This window comes from Gouania willdenowi, chromosome 6, assembly GCF_900634775.1.
Source record: "Gouania willdenowi chromosome 6, fGouWil2.1, whole genome shotgun sequence".
Taxonomy (NCBI): domain Eukaryota; kingdom Metazoa; phylum Chordata; class Actinopteri; order Blenniiformes; family Gobiesocidae; genus Gouania; species Gouania willdenowi.
This window is the reverse complement of record NC_041049.1, coordinates 7,803,111-7,824,856: the sequence shown is the minus strand read 5'-3', so window position 1 is coordinate 7,824,856 and position 21,746 is coordinate 7,803,111. Positions and strand designations below refer to the sequence as shown.

The following is a 21,746-nucleotide window of genomic DNA, read 5'->3' as shown; positions in this document are numbered from 1 at the left end:
TTTAAAATCCCATTTCACCACCTTTTCCACCATTTTTGTCAGTTTTAACCCATAATATTTCTGATTAAAAACAAGGATTTATATCTTTAAGATGACTCTATACTATGATGCAAATACTAATAAACTTCCTGGATAACAGTGGATATTATTCAGATAAATAAATAAATGTGGTTATCACAGATTCATAGAACAATGGACCATTATTTTGCTGATTTTATGGATGGACCCCAAAAATCTCTCCCCTTTATAGATGATCCTGTGTCCACATGACTGTTCTTTTATTTATTTTTTATTTATTTATTTTTTTTAAAGGATTTTTTTTTGGCTCTAGTGGCCTTTATATGACAGTTGCTTGACAGGAAGGGGGTGAGAGAGAGCAGGGAATGACACGCAGGAAAGGGTCCCAGGCCGGGAATCGAACCTGGACCCGCTGCAGGTGAGGAACTACAGCCTCCATACATGGGGCGAGCGCTCAACCCACTGAGCTACACACCGCCCCATGACTGTTCTTTTATGTTCATGTCTGTGTTCAACCACCTTCAGGTACAGTGGGGGTCCCCAGTCTATGGCAGATTTATTTTGGGGGTTGAAGGCTGAAAAGGGTGAAAACCACTGCTTTAACCTACTATTTATTTTCTTTCGGGCACTTTTACAATAGCTATCAAATGGTAGGGGAGGGTCCTGACTCCTGCATCAAGGGGAGGAGGTAAATTGTGCGTTGATGGAGTGGGAAATGATCAGGACGACCAGAGAAAGCATCATCATTGATGGACACTCAACCAATTCACTTAGTCTGACAGCCAAGCACACTGTGTCTACTTCCATCCATATCTGACAACAAAATGAGGAACATTTTCAGTCCAGTAAATTGTTTCCTCAGCCATAGAAATAAGGTTTGGAGCTTGAGAAAAGTGATAGAAAAAGGAACGTCTATTTTCAGCTGGAGAGTGGTTGTGGTCACAAAAAAAATATAGAAGCCAAAAATATCTAATAAAAAGTCAACTAACTGTTTTGAATATGATAGTTGGCCTCTGTTTTCTTCAATGCGTATTATTTACACCTTCTACAGTTCACACTTTGTACTTCTACTAGTTTGAAAGTTTCTTCCTCTTTGCAGCAACTGCTGTTAACTTCTGCACTGCCTTCCTCTTTAAATTCTTTAACTCTATCATTAACTTGTCTCTCTAGCTTTAGCACGTGAGTGTTTTTTAGACTTTAGATGCATGAACCAGTAATGTAACACATTCAATAAATACAAAAAGCTTTCCCAACCACGTCCCATTTCTTCAGAAATTGTCCAAGTGTTTCATTATCTCATTGTCCCATTTTTCTACCTGTACACTGACTTTTTGATCCAGCCAGTCCCATTTTAATTCGTTTTCAACACTTTTGTCCATATCTAGCACTGAAGTCTCCTGATATTTTGTTAAAAACCTATTTTTTTACAGTGATCGTACTGAGAGCTGACCACTTCGCTTTTAAATTGGAAAGTTATGTGCTACGAGCATTTCTATTGGTCGAAATCGTTTTATATTCAGCCAGTCGTTGATTTATTAATGCTGAGCTTCCTGTTGACATAAGGTACCAAACACACCCTAACATTTTCTCAATGGATTTAGATGATTCATAGAAATTATGAATTTCAAATAAAAATGAGATGCTTTGCATTTCCTGAAGAAAATGCAAGTGAGAAGAATGCGTGAGCTGAAACACACTGTTCTAGTAATCTAATTTGGGTTGCCAGATGAATTGATTTTGCTGCCAGATTTGAATTACTTGTTGCCAATAATTAATAACTGTTACACTTTCAAAAACTCCAGAAGATAGCACAGATGCCCTGGATATAACGAGATAACGTTTCGATACCTTAGTTAATAAAACTGGACCTTATTTGCATAACAAGTGAGTTGACAAAGTTTAAGAAAACAGAAATTTAGCTTTTGATTTCCGCTAATTATTGACATCCTCACTAATTACTGGAAAAATAGCATCTATGTTGAACACTTGGAAGGATTAATATGTTATGGTTTCATTTATTCAGGCAACTGTTCCTCAGGAAGTCCACTTTGATCTCCTGACATGGTTCGACTGACAACTGTTAGTCTTCGTCAGAGGCGTCTGCTGATTGCTTTGATGTGTCCTTTGTCTTCTTTTTGAATAATGTTATTCAGGAGATCAAAGTGGATTTCCTGAGGAATGTGAAACCTTAACATATTATAAAAAAGAAGACAAAAATAATCTTGCTGGAATTACTCAGTAGGATTGTTGCTGGTTTTCTAAACTAAGAGGAGCTAGCTGTGATGGCTTCAGCATCTCATGAGGTTTATTCTCAGACGGTGTCCAGGAGGAGGCTGTGGGAATATTTATTGTAATAAACATGATATAAATCTGTATTAAATTATTCTATAATTTCATGCTTTTGTTTCTTTTTTTGGTGGAATGGAATATTTCTTATCAAATCCTCATGCTTGAATTTTAATGAACTGGCCTCGAAAGGAAAAGAACAAAGAAGGTTGAATTCAAAGCTTTTGATAAAGAAAATAATTAAACACACATACACACACGCACACCCGCACACACGCACACACACACACACACACACACACACACACACACTAACTAAACGGTTGGTTTGCAATATTTCCCTGAAGCATTGAATGTGGATAAACAGTGACCACGTGTGGGTGAAATGCATAGAGACATTCTTGTGATTTCATGCGGTTGCCGGGGCAACAAAAATAGAAGAGATGCAGGTCACACACAGAGAAAAATGAGGAATTTAACATTGACTTCTGTCAACAACAAGCACATCTACCTGTCAATTGTCTGCTTATTTAAGTCGGCATTAATCAAATGTGGAAAAATGTGCTTTTATATGTTCAGAGATGCTTTAAAAATGAAATATTTGAGATCCCTGCACAGCTGCAGAGAAAACATCATCTCTGCAACTGCAGCAGGTTCCCTCCACTGCCTCGTTTCCCAATAAATTGTTGGCTAACTTCCTGTTCCTCTATGTATCAGCATACCATACATCAAAAGAGTGTCTCCTCCGACGTCAGAGGAAAGGAAACGGCCGCTAGAGCTGCTCTAAGGGCTACAGGTGGTTGAACGCTCCATTCATTCCCACCTTCAAACCTTCAAATCAGCCTCATTTCTTGCTAATGTACCAAGCTTGCAGCCAAAGCCAGATTTGTTTTCTTTTTTAAAACATTATTCAACATGGTGGGGGCATTTCTGTGTGCGTAGGAGGACTTTGCACAGTATTGGAAAGAAGAAACAAGGAAAGGATGCAGAATAAAAGCTAAATCATGAAAAACAAAGACATCAACAACACATTTTTTTCAGTTGTTTTGTGGTGCAAACACTCACCATGAACTGTACGTTGTCGAAGCCATTTGCCAGCAGGTGATTTTCATACTGGACCAGACCGATGGAGTCCAACCATTGGCCCACGGACTGCAGCGGACAGCGGGGACCTATGAGGGGGTGGAGGGGCAAACGCTTGAGTAGGGAGTAGCCGTCCACGCGGTAGCAGCGGCAGTCCGGTTGAGACAGCTGGCACTGCCACATCATGTTATGGCGAGCGAAGTGGCTGTCAAAGGAGCTCGCCATGCTTTCTGAGGAGTCTTTGAGCAAGGCAGGAGGAGAGGAAGGTGAGGAAGGGAAGGGGAAAGGGTGAGGAAAGCTATGCTAGAGGCATGGGAGAGGGGATGGAGAGGGTCAGTGTGCGAGAAGGTGCCAAAGACAAAGTGGAGGTGAAGGCATCCAGATGGAGACTTCACTGACTCCAGCACAGAGGAGGGAGGGGGAGGAGGGTGAAGTTGTATCCAGAAACCAAAGGTCTGCCCTGGGGGGGGAATAAATCCTGTCGGAGAAGATGCTGGAAGAAATTTAAAAATCCTCCAGCAAAGACGAGTCCGTCCGCTTTTCAGCTGTTGCGCTCATTGAATGCTTCCCTGAGCTGGTGCGTGTGCCAGAGACAGAAAGAGAGAGAGAGAGAGAGAGAGAGAGAGAGAGAGAGGGAGAGAGCTGCCTGTGTTGTAGATTTCTCTTTATCAAGTACTCCCACTCTCATCTGTATGCTCCTGCAGCCTCCATCCACGCTCCGTCTCTCTCTCCTCTCCTCCCTCCAGTATCTCCCCTCAGTGTTGATCCACACTCTCCTCTCTCTACATATATCTGCCTTGCTCTGCTGATAATAGCCATCACACAGCTCTGGCTTCTTTGTCTGCAAACTGAGCTCCCTACCACCCACACACACACACACACACTGCATTTGCCTATGTACGTATGCAGTAGAAAGAGGAGGACACCAGCAACACTTCTCCCTGTGGTAACCATGGTTAGAGGTGGTTTTTTTTGGGAAGGGGAGGAGATCTGGAGGTGGAGGATTTAATAAGGGAGGGGTGAATGCAGTAAATAAAGACGACTGGTGGTGCATTTCAAGGTACGCAGGTGAAAAAAACTAACAGATCGAGTGACAGTGGTATCTCTAAAACAGATTGTTTTACATCTAATTGTTGAGTTGAGTTCATAAATTTCTAATCGTTTGGGAAATATCAATGACTTTGATGTGTTTTAACCACATTCGGCTTCCCTGAAGCTTTATCTGAACCACAGTTATTCAGCCATTATGTGGTGACTGCTTTTCAAACTGAGAGTTTTTGTATAATTCTATTCTCCTGACTTTTCAATAATCCTCTCAAACATCCAATGCTTTTAGTTGCCTTTAAGTTGTCATCCTTCCATTCTTCAGGTGTAATCTTCTCCACATTGATTTAGTTGCACTTGATTCACCATCGTCTGCCTATTCCTGGGTATCTGTGGCTCTGTGTACGCTTTGTTTGGCTGCTGTTCTTCAAACTGAGAGTCTTTGTAGAATTCAACATGTTTTCTGCTTCAATGTTTTTATTTTCCTCATGTGGTCATCCTTCCACATAGGATATTGATCTTCAGGTGTAATCTTCCCCGCATTGATTTTGTTGTACTTGATTGACCATGTGGACATATTTCACGTCACCATCCTCTGCCAATTCCCTGGTACTGGTATTAAAGGGTCTGTGTATGTTTGCTCTCTAGTGTGTGCATGTGTTACGATCCATCTAAACCCTGAGGTTATGAATGAAATGCATTGATTATGGGCGAGTAGTTAAGACACGCCCATTCTGTATTTTTAAATCTCCAAAGAACAACCCATGCTATGCTAACTAGCTACTCATTGCTCACTATAGCTCCAACCTACTCGCCCACAGGTGCTAGTTCTTATACAGGGGTCGGGGCCAACAGTGGTGGTTTGTGACGTAAAAAATAAAACCAAATTGAAAAACTTGGGAGTAAAATGTCAAGAGTTGGACAATAATCAATAATCAACACTACTTCATACCTAAATACATTGGTTTTGATCCTTTCATAGACGTTTACATGCAATCCCAACACATGGTTAGATTTTAGGAACTCAAAATAACACAATTATTTTGTTTATAGCTCAATATGCAATCAAACAATACACAAGTTAATACATTTATTACAACATAATTTTCTTTAATTAAATTATTGTTTCTATTATTTTATCTTTTATTTATTGGTTCTGATTGAAATTGTTATCTTTCACTTATTGAAGGTCGGGCTTTGTTCGGTTACTGCAGTCATTATCATATTAAATGAATTAACGCTGTAACCTTATGTTGAAGGTGTGTGTGTGTGTGTGTGTGTGTGTGTCCCCACACAAACAAACACTCAATCAATCAATCACTATGAGTGTGTCGTTTACCTGAAGCGTCATCCTTGATGTCCAATCCTCCTCCTATTCCTGCCCCGATGGAGCTCATAATCTTGTCAATCTGTACAAATGGAGGAAAGAGGGCACTCAGAGAAGAGTGCAGCATGTGCAAAGAGGGAAAGTCATTTCCAGGGAATAAGATGAACCCCTATTTCTGGATTCAAGTGTCATACAGCATGATTATGGTCAATGTCAGTGGCTCCCTCCTCATGAATAGAGACTTAAAGAGGCCAGGGAAGAAGATACTCATAGTTTCATAAATGTCAGTGCCACCATCTCCAACCTACAGCTAACCTACAGCTAATCTACAGCTAATCTACAGCTAACCTACAGCTAACCTACAGCTAACTTACAGCTAATCTACAGCCAACCTACAACTAACCTACAGCTAATCTACAGCTAACCTACAGCTAACCTGCAACAAACCTACAGCTAATCTACAGCTAATCTACAGCTAACCTACAGCTAACCTACAGCTAACCTACAGGTAACCTACAGCTAACCTACAGCTAACCTGCAGCTAACCTACAGCTAACCTGCAGCTAACCTGCAGCTAACCTACAGCTAACCTACAGCTAACCTGCAGCTAACCTACAGCTAACCTGCAGCTAACCTGCAGCTAACCTACAGCTAACCTGCAACTAACCTACAGCTAACCTACAGCTAACCTGCAGCTAACCTGCAGCTAACCTACAGCTAACCGGCAGCTAACCTACAGCTAACCTACAGCTAACCTGCAGCTAACCTACAGCAAACCTACAGCTAACCTGCAGCTAACCACCAGCTAACCTGCAGCTAACCTACAGCTAACTTGCAGCTAACCTGCAGCTAACCTACAGCTAACTTGCAGCAAACCTACAGCTAACTTGCAGCTAACCTGCAGCTAACCTACAGATAGCTTGCAGCTAACCTACAGCTAACTTGCAGCTAATCTACAGCTAACTTGCAGCTATCTTACAGCTAACTTGCAGCTAACCTGCTAACTCACCTCACACACACACCACGGATCATGGAATCCTGACTATTCAAAGTCTGATACATTCAAAACATGCTTACAAACTGACACAATTTAATATACACCTGCTGTCATCTGCAAGACTACTTTAATAACATAGTGTAATCCCAAATTTCCCTTCAGGGATTAATAAAGTATTTCAAACTTCAGATTTAGGGGCCTGTACTACAAAACTGGATATGTAAATCTGGAAAATATCTCTGTTAGCGGGCTTCACCTAACCAAACATTCTCCATCAGAGAGCCCCTGTCCTACGAAGATTGATATAAACAAGTTAACTTGTGATTTCAGACAGAATACGTGTGTGCTCCTGTGACGGGGTGGAGAATGCAAAGTCAGACCAATCACAATTAGAGTGGAGAGCAATTTATATCACAGTGACTTAATCTGATCCGATACGGAGAGCGCTTCATCAGTTGACTGTATATCAGTCCATCTGATATAAATGTAAATATATAAATGAAAGGATTGAATTGATCCATTAATAATCTGTCAGATCTGAACCAATGGGGAAGGTCATTTTCCAAGAGAACTGATTGGTCAGGAGGCGGGACTTTAGTACTCGCTCACATCTTATCCACATCATAACTATACTGTATTTCGTTTTTAGACCATTATATTTTACCTTAGTACTTTTCTTGCACTGTTTTAAATTTTTAAATTTTTACATTGTACTTTCCCTGCATGCCCCTGTGTTCCCATACCTGTAAGCTGCTGGAACTGTGAATTTCTCTTGGAGATGAATAAAGTATCTATCTATCTATCTATCTATCTATCTAACCTGCTCCCGACCAGGTTAGGTGTTCACCACAGTGATTTAGCCTGGTAAGAAGTTAGCCATCGTAGTAGTACAGGACAAAAATTAGCACAATAAGAGGAAATCATCCAGCAATGTAGTATAATCATTGATGATCACTCTAAAGCTCAATAATAACACTTCATTTCTATGAAGTTTTAGCTTCAAATACACGTAATACGTGTGTATATGTGGGCGTCGCCATTTTGGAGTTTTCAGGCAATCAGCGTTCACATATAATGTTGTCGTCACGTCAGGATATTACTCTTCGTATTTGGTGAAATATCATCAAAATCTGACATTTTGGTGCTTAGTCACGTGCGAGCTTCTTGGAAGTTAGGATAGACGTATACCGTCCAGCTGAGCACAAGGAAGACTCCTTAAAACGGGGAAGTTTACGTTACCATGGGAACTATCGGATGCCTTTCACCTCATCAAACCAGATGGCGTTACGTGAACGGAACACTTTTTATTGCATCTGCAGCTTACAGCAGGTTACATATAAAGTCTTTCACTTAAACTGTCTTTGTCATTTGGGTTGAGGATCATTTTAACAGAACTCCCAAAGCCCTGATGCATTTTTTTTTTTTTCCCAATTACTTCTCACGCAGCCTGAATTTCCATGTGGTTATGTTTTTGTTTTGTTTTTTGTTCCCAGTTTACTAGAGGTTTAATGCAAATTTACATTCTTGTGCAAACAACATTTTATTGTGTTTGTCTTTATCTACTATGTAGCTTTCCCAAAGCTACAATTTAGTTTCAATACACTTGTTAATAATAAAGATTAAACCACAGGAATTTTTTTGTAATATCGAACCCTTGATATTGGCTAAACAAAGAATATTTTGAAGGGGAAACTTTAAGTAAAAGTGTTTCTTTCTTTCTAGAGTTTAAACAGATTACAGATAAATTATAGCATCGCAGCACTTTTCTATTGACAGTAAAAAGCAAACATGAGCACATTTCCACCAGATTAAAGCACATTTTCATGTTATGAATTGCACTAATGAGTATATACCTACCTACAGATCACTGCCTATTTTAGACGTCCCTGGCGACTCATCACTTTGCCAATAATGCAGATCTTTCCTGAACATGTGCTACAAATAGAGCAGCTTTGGGTTTGTTTTAACATATAACCTCACCGTTTCCCTGAAGCCGTCTCACCTTATCTTCCTGTAGCACGTAATTAAACAGGAAAGGTCGCCTTAATTGCAGGAAATATGGTGAATTCCATATGGTAATTCGTCACCATCAGCAAGTTATGAGCGGTGTTGAGGAATTAATGAGCGAGTAGATGTAAATGTGGGAAGTGTGCATACAAATAGAGTTTTAGTCACACGTATTAGGAGGATTTGAATAGAAACAGACTTATTTATTGATGCTACGTTGACAAAAATGCTTCATTAGGTTGCAATAGGCGTGATCGCTGAGGAGAATTCAACGCCACAAAGTGTCTGAAGAGGTGATTTTCATTCATGTTGGATCACTTACCGTTAACACAACATAATACTAATAATATTAAAACACCTTTTAATAACCAAGGAGATGGAGTTTAAAGACACGTAATATTTGGATATTTCCAACGAGGATTGGGGTCAATTACATTTTTCAGATACATTTACATTTTCATTTACCCATGTTCAATTACAATTTAATGATGGTTACAGTTACCAGCATTTTTTCCAATTACAATTAAATTACAAAAATTGTATCCTCAGATAGTCAATTACAATTCCATTCTCAATTACTAAAGTTTAATTACAATTAATTATAATTAATATTAACTGAGACTGAAATAAATAACCTAATAAAAGTGAACCTTCCTCTTGTGTTAGCTTTCTGTTAGCATCTCTTATAATAACCGGTCCTAAATCAGCATAAAATACACAAAAAAAACAAATATATCATCTAATTTATTGGCAATAGGCTACCTAATGAATGAAAATATAGGTTTCAATATTTTTAAATGGTAAAATGTGGAAAGCTTGATATGAATAATTGTTAACTACATATGTGTAGAACTGTATATAGAACTGTAACATGGTTCCCCAGTTTTGCATTAAATTATACTTGTCAATTTCTATAGAATTTTCATGACAATTACATTTACAAAGTCAATTATCTGAACTTAATTACAATTATTTGCATATTAAGTATTAAAGGTCTCATGTCATACTATTTTTTCCACCCATCTCCATTTGTTCTAAAAACCCCAAAAACATAGTATTTAAGGTTTATTTTTCCAAACTCGCCTATTTTCCAGAGTTTTAGCCTCTGAAAAGTCACTTTCTGAGCAACTCTACACAAACAGGCTGATTTTCGTCCTTCTTCCTTGAGGGAAAGAGGGATCTGAGAGTAGCGGACTGCACCTTTAACAACATGCTGCAACTACACAGCTATCTTCTTTTATCTGTTAATAAACTTCTTCTTCCACAAATTTTTACTAGAACTAAAAGTGACTCCTCCTCCTCCTCTTCTTCTTTTCCTTACCCTGCTAGACGTAGCAAAGGCGCATTACTGCCCCCGCAGGTCACAAATAGAAGTTTGGATAGCTCACAAAAAAAATAAAAAAAATGAAAAAATAAAAATAAAAAAAAATCTTGCGAGACAGACAAGAAATCTCGTCGAATTTGATCTTGTCACACCCCTAATCAGAAGTAATAAACTTTTTAAAATAGCGTAAAAAAAAAAAAAATAAATTAAAAAATCAGAAGCGGCCTCACCATTAACAGTTTGAATAAAAAGAAATACTAGTTTAAATTAGTGCTGTCAAAATGACAAAATTAACTCTTAATTTTGTCGATTTATTTAAGATTAATTCGTTATAAAACATTAACACAGTTTTGTTTACTTCCGATGTTGACTGACCCTAACCCTGGGTATGCAGCCATAGACATTGACGTTAAAAAGTGGACTGACGTCGTGTGCACACTTTGCAGAGCCAAATATAACTACTGTACCACAGAAGTAATTTATTCCGTGGCACATCATCTCAGAGTAAAACAGCCAACTGAGACTATGCTACACTGCAGGAGTGAGATACTCAAGGACAAATATCAAGAAACCCCCCAAGTGACATTTAGTGTTTATTTATGTCAGTGGATATTACAGTATATTAATGAACCTTTGTTCATGGAACAAGTTTAAAGCTTCTTTTCTTGAAATATTTAATCGCAAAGTGGTGAGCCAGCACTTTAATAAATTATATATGTCTGGGTTTTGTTATATTCTGTTTGTGGATATAATAAAAAAATATTTTTTTATTTTTGCTAAAGCTTGAAACTGAGTTCATTCAAAGCTGAAAGAAAGTTATTAAATTGGGCTTTGAATTTAAATATACTTTGTTTGTTCATTCTACATTAATTTCATGATTTTCCATAAATAAATAATATAATAATATCTATTAGACAATTGTGAGAATAATTAGTATTTTTAATTTTTTTTAATGGATTGACAGCCCTAGTTAAAATATAAGGCAAAAAAATAAAAGGAATTTGATTCATGGCATATGAATGTCCTACATTCAATCAGGCTTTAAGGTTATGTAGATATATTCAGTAGAACATAATAAATGCGTAATAGCAGAGGTACAATCTAAACATGGTCCAAAACACACATCCTTTACTTAGCCTAGCGAGTGTCTATAGAAAATGTGCTTTATGTCAGATATGCACCGTTTGCTGCAGCACTAGTGCACATTACAGAGGAGAATCGATGAGGCAGCACTTTGGATTAGCACTTAAGCTTCTCTCTGCTGCAGTAACTGAGCGGACACTGAACACTGAACACGGGGATGAGACTAACTGCTGTGGACGCAGAACTTTAGCCTTCCTCTGCAGCACAAAAGTCTGTTTTCATTCTACCTGAACATAGGTTCTCCTTTGAGTATTAATTAGTGAGGATACATCGCTATCGTTAACTCCTCCTACACTGTTTGTCCAATTCGGACAAATAAGCTATGAAATGTTCAGAAAGTTCCAGAGATTTATGCTTGTACTTTTATAATTTGTAACTTCTAAACTTTTTGAGACTTTTTGTGAAACTGCATTGACTTTTCAGCTCCGATCCCATGTTTATAGTAAACAGGTGCTTAAACTAGAGGAGCTGCTCCAGTTTTTACCTCCAAATCTTTACAAATTACAAACCATTCAACCTTTAGCATGTTCAGATAATACATTCAACCTTATTGCTAATGTTAGTTATTGCTAGGTTAATGCTATTGCTTGGCTATTAGTGTTAAAGCTAATGCTAGGTTAATGTTGTTGCTAGGTTAACGTTAATGCTAGGCTAATGCTAGTGCTAGCTTAGTGTTTGTCAGCCCGAAACGTCACAGTTTTTTGGTGTAAATTAAAACTGAAATTGGGCGCTAACCACGCAGTTGTGCAGACCTTTTTTCTTAGCATATTTGGACCTTTTGATCCAGCACACTGCCTCAAAAAAAGGGAAGTGCGTGTTTTTTGATTGTGCTACATAGTGCCCAATCATTTCACGGACCGGATCCAACGCGTCTACATCCGGTCGGCCTATTTTACAGCAGTTCGTGCACTATTTAAAAGGTTGAAACCCTGCTATTTAAAAATAATTAGAAATTTATGTTTTGAGTGAATTCCAATTTATTTTGGTTTTTTAACCTTATTTTCTGTTTGGTTTTTGATCAACAATGTTGTGTATTTTGTTTTTATCCATTTTTTAAATTTTTTTTTTATTAACAATTAAAAACACCACTTAATAGTCACATATTTAAATGTGTACTATTAAAATATTTAACAAACGTCATATGGTCAGTTTACATTCAAATATCAGCTCTGTTGTAAGGATTGCGAGTGAAGGAAGTGACGTAGTCTACACGCATGTGTTGACAGTGTTAATGCTAGGATAATGCTATTGCTACGCTAATGCTAATGCTAGGTTAATGTGATTGCTAGGCTACTGCTCATGCTAGAGTAATGCTAATATTGGGCTAATGCTAGGTTAGAGTTAATGCTTGGTTAATGCTAATACAAAATTAGTGTTAATGCTAGGTGAATATTAATGCTAGGTTAGCGCTAATTCTAGGTTAATGCTAATGCTAGGTTAATGATATTGCTAAGCCAATGCTAATGCTAGTTTATTGTCATTCTTAGGCCAATGTTAATGCTAGGTTAATGCTAATGTTAGGGTAATGTTATTGCTAGGGTAATGTTATTGCTAGGGTAATGTTATTGCTAGGCTAGTGCCAATTCTAGGTTAATGCTCATGCTAGACTAATGTTAATGCTAATGTTAAGTTAGTTCTAATGCTAGGCTAATGCTAATACTAGGTAAGTGCTAATGCTAGGCTAATGCTAATGCTAGGCTAATGCTAGGCTAATGCTAGGCTAATGCTAGGCTAATGCTAATGCTAGGCCTAAGCAGTGTGACGCAGGCCAGCACCTGCATCCTCACTTGCATTTTCTTCAGGAAATGTAAATATTGTAGTTGAATGTGTACCTCTTCCCACTCTGCGGTGAAGGAGGGCGTTCGCTCCAGTCGTCCCCCAGTGCCGCCACCTTCTCCTGTGGAAGGGCTCCCAGGGCCTTGGCCTCGACATCCAGAAGCTCGACTGTGCTCCTCCTTGAGTCGACAAAAACCCACAGTGAGCTCATGAATTATAAAGCAAAGCTGTATCTCTCACAGTCTTCATCAAAGCTGAAATAAATGTCTGTTCCCATCAAACAGATAAATTGATTAATTCATGATTAATTTACACTGAATCAGAGTCTGACCGGGAACAGTGTGGCCCACTTTAATCGACAGAAACATCATACAGAAGGACGCAAACATCATTACATCCACAAGTGGCAGTAAACAGAGGATGCATCCGCCTGCAGCGCTATGGCAACACCAACTTTTATTAAAGCAGAAACCTTTCATCATGATCAATCAAAGAATAAAATGAACACTCTCATAGCTGCTTAGCAACCACGCAGACGTGCTTGGAGACGTTGACACTTGTGTTTTCTCATCCCATTATGGCTTCGATTTGAGTTTTTCAAACATACTTTGAATGTTTTGTGTTTTGGAGAGCGGGGCCATCAGATTTACAGAGTGGGTGATCGAGGAAACCTCAACCTTGGAAGTGTTTATAGTCCAATTCAAAGCTTTGAATACTCTTCAAACACCAACATCACCAACATTACTAGGAAATAGTCATGATTACATCCAGAACAAAATGGTTGGATTTTATTCAAAATACAAGTGAGTTTCATAGACCAAAAAATAAAAGTTAGTTGATTGTTGTATGTCAGACATTGGCCACAAATGGGCTTCAGTCTAATTTTATGAGGCCCTAAAAATTGCAATTCAAGAAGTTAATTTGACACATGACAGAAAAAAAGAAAATGGCATTAAAATGACAAGAAAAATATACAATAACACACAACAAAAAAAACAAACCAAATGACAATAACAATGCAAAAAATTCAACAAAAGCACACAAGATGACAACATTATTACATGAAAACACAGAAAAATACACAAAATGACAACAATAACAGACAACACAAACAAAAACAATGACAAGAACGGGCATGAAACAACAAAAACACACAAAATGAAAAATATTAAATGTAAAAACAAAAAAATACATAACATTACTAAAATAGACAATTAAAACACATTTACACATACATAATAAAAACACACAAATTATCAAAAATTAACCAAAAAAAGTCAATTTCTTCTTTCCTGTATTGATTCTCATATCAGTCAATATTCTAAATGTTGACAGGAATGTTGATGACGTGGCCCTCAGATCACAAAGTCACATTTTCTTGTGGCCCCCACTGTGAAAAAAATGCTTTATATGGTTGATTAGGGGTCGGAATCTGTGCCCGTAATCACAAAGCTTCTCAGTCCCCTCAGAGAGCTCCTAACTTAGCCTAAAAGCTAAAAAACTTAGCTTAAAAGTGATTCAAGAAGTTTCCGAGAGCAACTCTGAGCAAGGAATTGACAGAAATGTATATCTTAATGAGGAGGTGTGGTTGACCCTGTTGCTGGGTATGATGCAGTCTGATAAAAGCTGTGATTGGTTGTTAGAGAAAGGGGAAGGCGCTCTGTGCTCCTAGTAATGAATGGAGCATAAAATCAACTGATCTTTCTTGGACTGCATTAAGAAATGTGTAATCATGAAATGAATTTAATTCAGCAAAATTAAAATAATTTGTACACAGCTTAAAATGTTTAAACCTCATTCACATGGCGATTATTATATTGATTTACTTATTGTTGTCAACTGTCCACGTTGGTAATTTCACCGCTTTATGTATTTGATATTAATGGTGGGGCAGACACAGCTGTCAGTGATTACTGTGATCGCTGGCCCTACTAATCAATGCATCGTTCCCTCTCCTGTGTGGCACAAGGTACGAGTGTGAAGCGCTGTTACTTACTGCAATCAAAGCAAGGGCGGAGATTAGAGCTCACAAGCAAGGGAGTGAACAAATGGCACAGCAATACAAGGCAGCTATTACGTTACGCTGTGTGAGAAAAGTCACAATCAGAATAGTTTTATTGCCAGTTAGAGTTTAAAACAATACAACTTGGTGGATGGTGTGAAAAACTAAAACAAACCAGAAACACTATAATAATAATAATAATAACTACAACTACAAGCAGTAGTTGGTTTTGCGGAGTCCATGGAAGTACATCACGAAGGATGACGGGCTTGTAATAAAATGTTGTAATAAGCCACGCCCACTTTGACCAATCGCGATTAACTTTGAGATACGGCCCCAAGAGCGACCCAAGGTCATACCCACCAAATTTGGTAAACTTACATACGCAGTCTCCAGGCCCCGCGGGCTTGGCCCCCTAATAAATATAAGCCAGTAGCGTCTTATTAAATCACTGTCAATAAACAGAGAATATCTCTCTGTTCTCTGTCTTTCTTTCTGTTTCTGTCTGTTTAAGACATGTTTATGCTTCTTAAAAGTCCTCCTCACTACTCCTAACAGTAACTCTCTGATGGCCTAAGATGCTTTGTGAATTACTTTTATCTTAACAAGGAAAAATTCTAAGAAAACTCTTAAAATTCGAGGAATTCTGATATTTTTCTAAGAGTGACATCACGACGAGCTACTTCTAGCCTTAGGATGCTTTGTGAATACGGGCACTGGAGTTTAGTTAAAAGCACAATGGAGGGTCTCCGGAAATCTTCAAAATGTCAGCATGGAATGTGTTTCCATGAGTTTTTATGGGTCAAATGAGCACATGTTGATATTCTACTTGTCACTTTCTCTCTAAAAATGTTTAAACTCTCAAAGGTGGAGAATCAACAGAGATATTCAGCCTCAGTGTGCTTCAGGTTTTTGTCATTGAAATGCATCTTGGGAAACTTGGAAGTATACTTCAGAGGGAACGATCATCTTCCTAATCATATTTATAGTATATAGTAGACAGTTTATACTCATTGAGTGTGGTGTGTAGTACGGAGTGGTACATTTCCAACACAGCCATTGACTCACCTGTATGGGAGACACAGACACCAGGTTGGAGTCCGACTTGGACAGAGTCTTGGACAGCTGCAGGTCCAACACATTGCGCGGCATGGACCTCATTCTCCCCAGGGTGCAGGCCCTCTCCTCCAACCCAGTGGGGCCGTCCTTGGCTGTACTTCCTGACTCAGGAATCTCTCCGTTGTGTCCTGAGGAGGAGGGGGGGCGGCCCAGCGTGGACCATCCACGGGGCCGATCCAACCGCTCGCAGTTCTTTGGTGGCGCCTGGTCCTGGTTGACCTTTGTGTGGAAGACGGTCCGATACACCACCTGTGGCTTGTGGGGGTCGTTCACCAAGCGCTGAGGGGACGAATTGCTGCTGGTGGTCGTCCTGTTGAAGCTCTGATTGGCTGGTGCTCCGATCACCACGTTAAAGTCTGGGGTCTGCAGCAGATTGCTCTTAGCGTCTGTGGGAGGGTATTTCAAAGGTTTGGTGCTGTAGAGCTGGTAAGGCGTGTCGGGGGGGTCACAGGCCGGAGAGGATCCATGAAGGAGGCCTGCAAACTCCTCTGGAATGTGGCTCTTCCTTCGCTCCTCTGATGGAGCGTTTGACTTGGAGGTGCATGAAGGAGGAGGAGGAGGAGGGTCTCGTTGGTACGGCCCGTCGTCTGTGGAGAAAAAAACACACATGTTCAAAACCCAATCAGCCTGTTTGTTCATGTGTTCCTGGAACAATACTGATACCAGCAGACCACAGTTTACCACACAAACAATTAGACATAAAAACTGGCACTGATTGTAAAAGCTCACAAAGAGATTTGCTCATACAAGAAGAAAATCAACAAAACAATGAGGGAAAAGAGGATTTAAAAACCCAACAACACACATGACAGGCAAAGCTGTGAAAAGAACGATAGAACCATGAAATACATGTTAATAGGGCTGGGCAATACGGACAAAAAACCCATCATCTCAATATTTTATCTCTGACACATGACAGAAAAACAGAAAATGGAATGAAAATGACAAGAGAAATATACAAAACGACAAGGAAAATACACACAAAAAGACTCCAAAAAAAACTGAAAATGACAATAACATGCAAAAAAACCATCAGAAAAAATACACAAAATGACAACAATATTACATGGAAACAGAAAAATACACAAAATGACAACAATAACGTACAACAAAAATGACATCAAAAATGAGCATTAAATAACAAAAACCCGTAATCTTGATTTTTTTTTTTACTTCCCACTGATGTACTCTTTTAGTGTATTCTTTTTTATGTGGTCTGTATATATTGTCTGTTTACTACGAGTCTAAAATAAAGCCTATCTATTGAAAAAGTCTTCCCAGAAATACAATTGTGGGTTAAATTTGTTTGTGCAAAATGCCACAGAGGCACTTTTATTAACAAACGGCTGATCAATATGCTACACTTTAATTTTTTGCCCTCTAAGGCAGGGGTTGTCAAAACTTGGCGTCAGGACCCCATTTTGTGTCGCGAAACATTGGGAGGGGGTCGCCAGATCTCTATAAGAAACTAAGATTTATTTTTTTTTTTTTTAAAGTCAATTTTTGCTTATTTTTACCCTTTTTTCTGCCACTACACCAAACGTGCCATATTATCACTTATTATTACACACTTTCTTGGGGTATTTTTGCTCCTTTTAATGCTCTTTTGCTACATTACTCCTATTTCCATTTCTATATAACGTTTTTTTTTTCCACTTTCAATACATTTTTGGCACTTATAAACCATTTCCACCACTTTTACCACCTAATGTCACATATGTTGATCCATTATTGTCACTTTTAACCTCTTTTCACCATATTTCATGCTTATTTTTGCCAATTTAACCACATTCACAATATGTCATGGGCATGGCCAGTATTAGCCAGTTTAATACTTCTACTACTACTTCTACTAGACACTATGGAGCAAATAATAATAAAACACCTGGATAACAGTGGATATTATTCAGATAAATAAATAAATGTGTTTATCACAGATTCATAGAACAATGGACCATCATTTTGCTGACTTTATGGAAGGACCCCAAAAATCTCTCCTCTTTATTCCCCCTTATAGATGACCCTGTGTCCACATGAGCCCAGCCCTATGTTAAGAAGCAGATTGTACAGAATAAGTCCTTCACCTGCCGGCTGGGCTTCACTCTTTGAACTTGTGTTTTTGTGCAGAAACATCAATGTCCTCTCACTGTCTGTGTGTGGTGAGGTGGAAGAAGCTGTAGAAACATACGCTTCATTCACTGAGCATCAGTGTGTGTGTGTGTGTGTGTGCGTGTGTGTGTGTGTGTGTTATCACACATGTGACAAAGAACAAGCACAACATGCATTACTCATTCTTCCACCTTGATTATTTATCCCACTCCAGTGGAGCGCTGCTGTTTATAAACTCATGATGACAAACCTTGTAGTCTACAGCTTTATCTTGTTCAGAGATTGAGGTTATAGCTTTATCTCCACAGGGAGCAGCTGGGCTGTTGTTTATTTATAGCTTTCCTGAAAGTGGTGGAGCACAGTGGGACAATGAGTGAACAACAAACCAGTGGAGATTAGACAAGGTTTGAACCCGAGGTGAGAGACAGGCGGGCGACCAGGTGGCAGAGGGACTACAGCGCAGACGTGGAGAGACGGGCGATGATGCACCGACAGACGTAGAGAGCGTGTAGTGGATTGCAAACATCACCATGGTTTTTTTTTTCACTTTTGGTTCATGTGTGATATGAATTTAAAACTTGAAAGCAGCGTTAAATGTTATTTTATTATTGATGCTATTGTATAGCAGTGAAATTTTATATGATAACGCTGTACTTCTCGTCTCGTTGTAATAAGATCTACGTGAACATATTGCCATTTCAGCGCACATACAGGCTACGATTCATCTTCTCATTTTTATTCAACTTTTCATTATAAACACTAAAAAAAGTTAACAAATGCACAATGTCAAAACATCTGATCCATTTAATTCACCTTTTCCTCAACTAATAAAAACTCCTGAAGACTGAATTTAATACAAAGTTAGTTTGGGGGTTTTTTTTCAGGTAAGGCAATAAGTAAGTGTGCAATATTTACTGTGGGTTTTGTTGTAAGAGAAAAATAACTAAATAAATAAATATATTTAATGTGGATTCAGTCATATTTTTAAAGAGGAAAAAATTATATATAATGAATGTGGATTTATTTTGATTTTTTAAAGAGGAAAATAACTAAACACAGTTCATATGGATTCATTCTCCTTTTTAATAAATAAAATAATGAAGGTGATTAATTCTCATTTTTTAAATAAATAAACAAACACTCTTAACGTGGATTTATTCTCATTTTATAAATAAATAAATACTTAAGTAGATAAAAAAAGATGAATAAATAAATAGAATTAATGTGGATTTTTTCTTATTTCCTAAAAAAATAAAGCTAAATCAAATACATTACTTAATTATTTACTTGATTAATTATTTAATCTAATTTATTGTTAATTCATGAGCTTTGACCAACATGTTTCAACCCTCAGAGTGCCATAGGACACATTTAATACCTCTACAACCGCATAGAAAATGTTCAGATCTTTTTTTTTTTTGTTATTGTCTAAAACAGACAAATCATGATGAATTATTCTTAATGAATTCCTAACAAACACGTAAAAACATGCGTGGGCATTAATTATCATCAATATTTGTTCATCTATCAAATAAACACAAAACAAACACTGAAGACCACTGCTGAGGTTACTGCACTATTGTTGCCCCACGCACGCACGCACACACACACATATACACACACACACACACACACACACACACAGTCTTCCATCCAAAAAGGGCAGATGTTATTCCCAGTAAAGTGACTGATGAAATGACAATGATTTAAAGTGTGCATGATGCTGCTCTTCACAGTGTCGTTTATCCAGAGAACCGTTTCCTTTTAAGTGCTGCGTTTTTTTGCCGCCCCGCTGTGTTGAATGCGTGGTTTAAAAGCAGCAAACAGGCACATTAACAGTCTACAGGTAATGAGGGTTGAACAGATGACTCATCATCTGTGAGCGTTGTGTGGACTGAAAATGTCATTATTTCTTACACAAGCTGAAAGTTCATCATAATGGATAATAGTGAATGTTTTACAGGGTGAACAGGACGAGGAGGCGGAGAGGTCAGTGGGATCATCAAGGCTTTACCACCTGACATCTATTACATGATCATGAGGTTCATCGTGTTAAAAACTAATAAATCTCTCCTCAAACAACACATTAGTCGTTATATATCTTTTCTTTTGGGGTTTGAACTTGAAAATATATTTTTGTTACATAAAAAATAAGACATGGTTCAACAAAAGATGGGCCGACATTTAAAGGTTACATGACTTTGTGTTATTTTGCAGTTCCTACATTTTTCTCCGTGCAACTCTTTCTTCTGGAGGTAGAAATGAGGACTCGTGACAACAGGTGAACTGTTTTGTATCCATGGCAACAGAGGCTGCCGACACACAGGATCCTCTTTTTGTCAGGAGAAGTTGAGTGATTTTGACCTTCGGGGAAGTGAACGGCTGATAAACATGGCAATCAGACCAGTGTGTGTGTGTGTGTGTGTGTGCGTGTGTGAAGAAGTGTTCCTCAGATGGTTTCTGGTCGTAACAGGGACGAATATATTTCACATGAGAATAATATTCTCATGCTGGCAAACTAAAGGAATAAAAGTTTCCAAGATGCAATGTTTTTTTTAATAATATATATGCATTTTATTTATGGGTGTTTTATTTTGAAAAATTACAACTTCCACTCCTGCAGTTGGGGCATCTCTAAAAACACACAACAGCGAGGTGAGTGCGGCGCGAGAAAAACACACACACGAAAAATGCCATAAGATAGTCTTATTACTTATATAAAGTACATATATAATTGTAAAGTATGATGTATAAATACATAAAATACTATCCTATCTTATCTTCTTTTAAATTGCTGGACCAAGTATAAGTCAATCAGGTAACCAACACAAGTTTGTTATTAAATATTATTATTATTATTATTATTTGTAGTACAGAAATCTTTAATTAATCTTGAATAACTTAAGTTTTGTCTTATTTCAGTAACTTTAATGATTATTTCTGAGATATTGCAATAAGAAAACAACACACAATGTGGTATCGCGGGGTGGGGCATCATATAAAGAAGAATTGGACACAATCTGCTACATAACAGATTTATATCATTTGTTTTGTCACATTTTTTTAATATTCCTATTGAGTTGCACATGTCAAACCCAGAGTATGTAAGCATGTATGTAAGTCAAATTAAAGCATTTTTTATCCTTCTTGTATCATTATCACGAGTCTATTAATGCTCACCATATGATGAACTCAACGTATCATCCCCACATAATTAGGTAATAATGCATTCAACATGGATAAGTTGGTATGTAGTTATTATACTCATTAGTATAATCCCCCTCCATAACAATAAGTATCTGTGATCACATCTAAACCTGCTTAGAGATGAAATGACACAGTGAATTACAGAATGTGTTAAATTATCCAAAAAGAATCTCACTGCACGCATATTCTAAAAAGACCGAGTTCCCACAAAAAGTCAGACATCTTAAAATGAATCTCCATGTTCAGTCAGCAACTCCAAAGAAAACATGAAACAAGTGGAAGATTATGTGCTCTATAGCAGCGA

The 21,746-nt window shown here is 38.0% G+C and overlaps 1 protein-coding gene across 5 annotated transcripts in view; it reads right to left on the bottom strand.

The window, feature by feature from the left end:
* Nucleotides 1-21,746, bottom strand: part of anks1b (ankyrin repeat and sterile alpha motif domain containing 1B) — a 298,928-nt gene that overhangs the window by 93,341 nt on the left and 183,841 nt on the right. For 4 of the 5 annotated variants that reach the window (XM_028451136.1, XM_028451140.1, XM_028451138.1 and 1 more), the window contains exons 14-17: nt 16,076-16,713; nt 13,062-13,184; nt 5,771-5,840; nt 3,370-3,476 (exon numbers count right to left, since the gene is read on the bottom strand). In XM_028451136.1, the coding sequence (XP_028306937.1) occupies nt 3,370-3,476; nt 5,771-5,840; nt 13,062-13,184; nt 16,076-16,713 (938 nt within the window). Of the gene's footprint in view, nt 1-3,369; nt 4,234-5,770; nt 5,841-13,061; nt 13,185-16,075; nt 16,714-21,746 lie in introns of those variants that run through there. The other variant, XM_028451141.1, reaches the window with a different exon arrangement.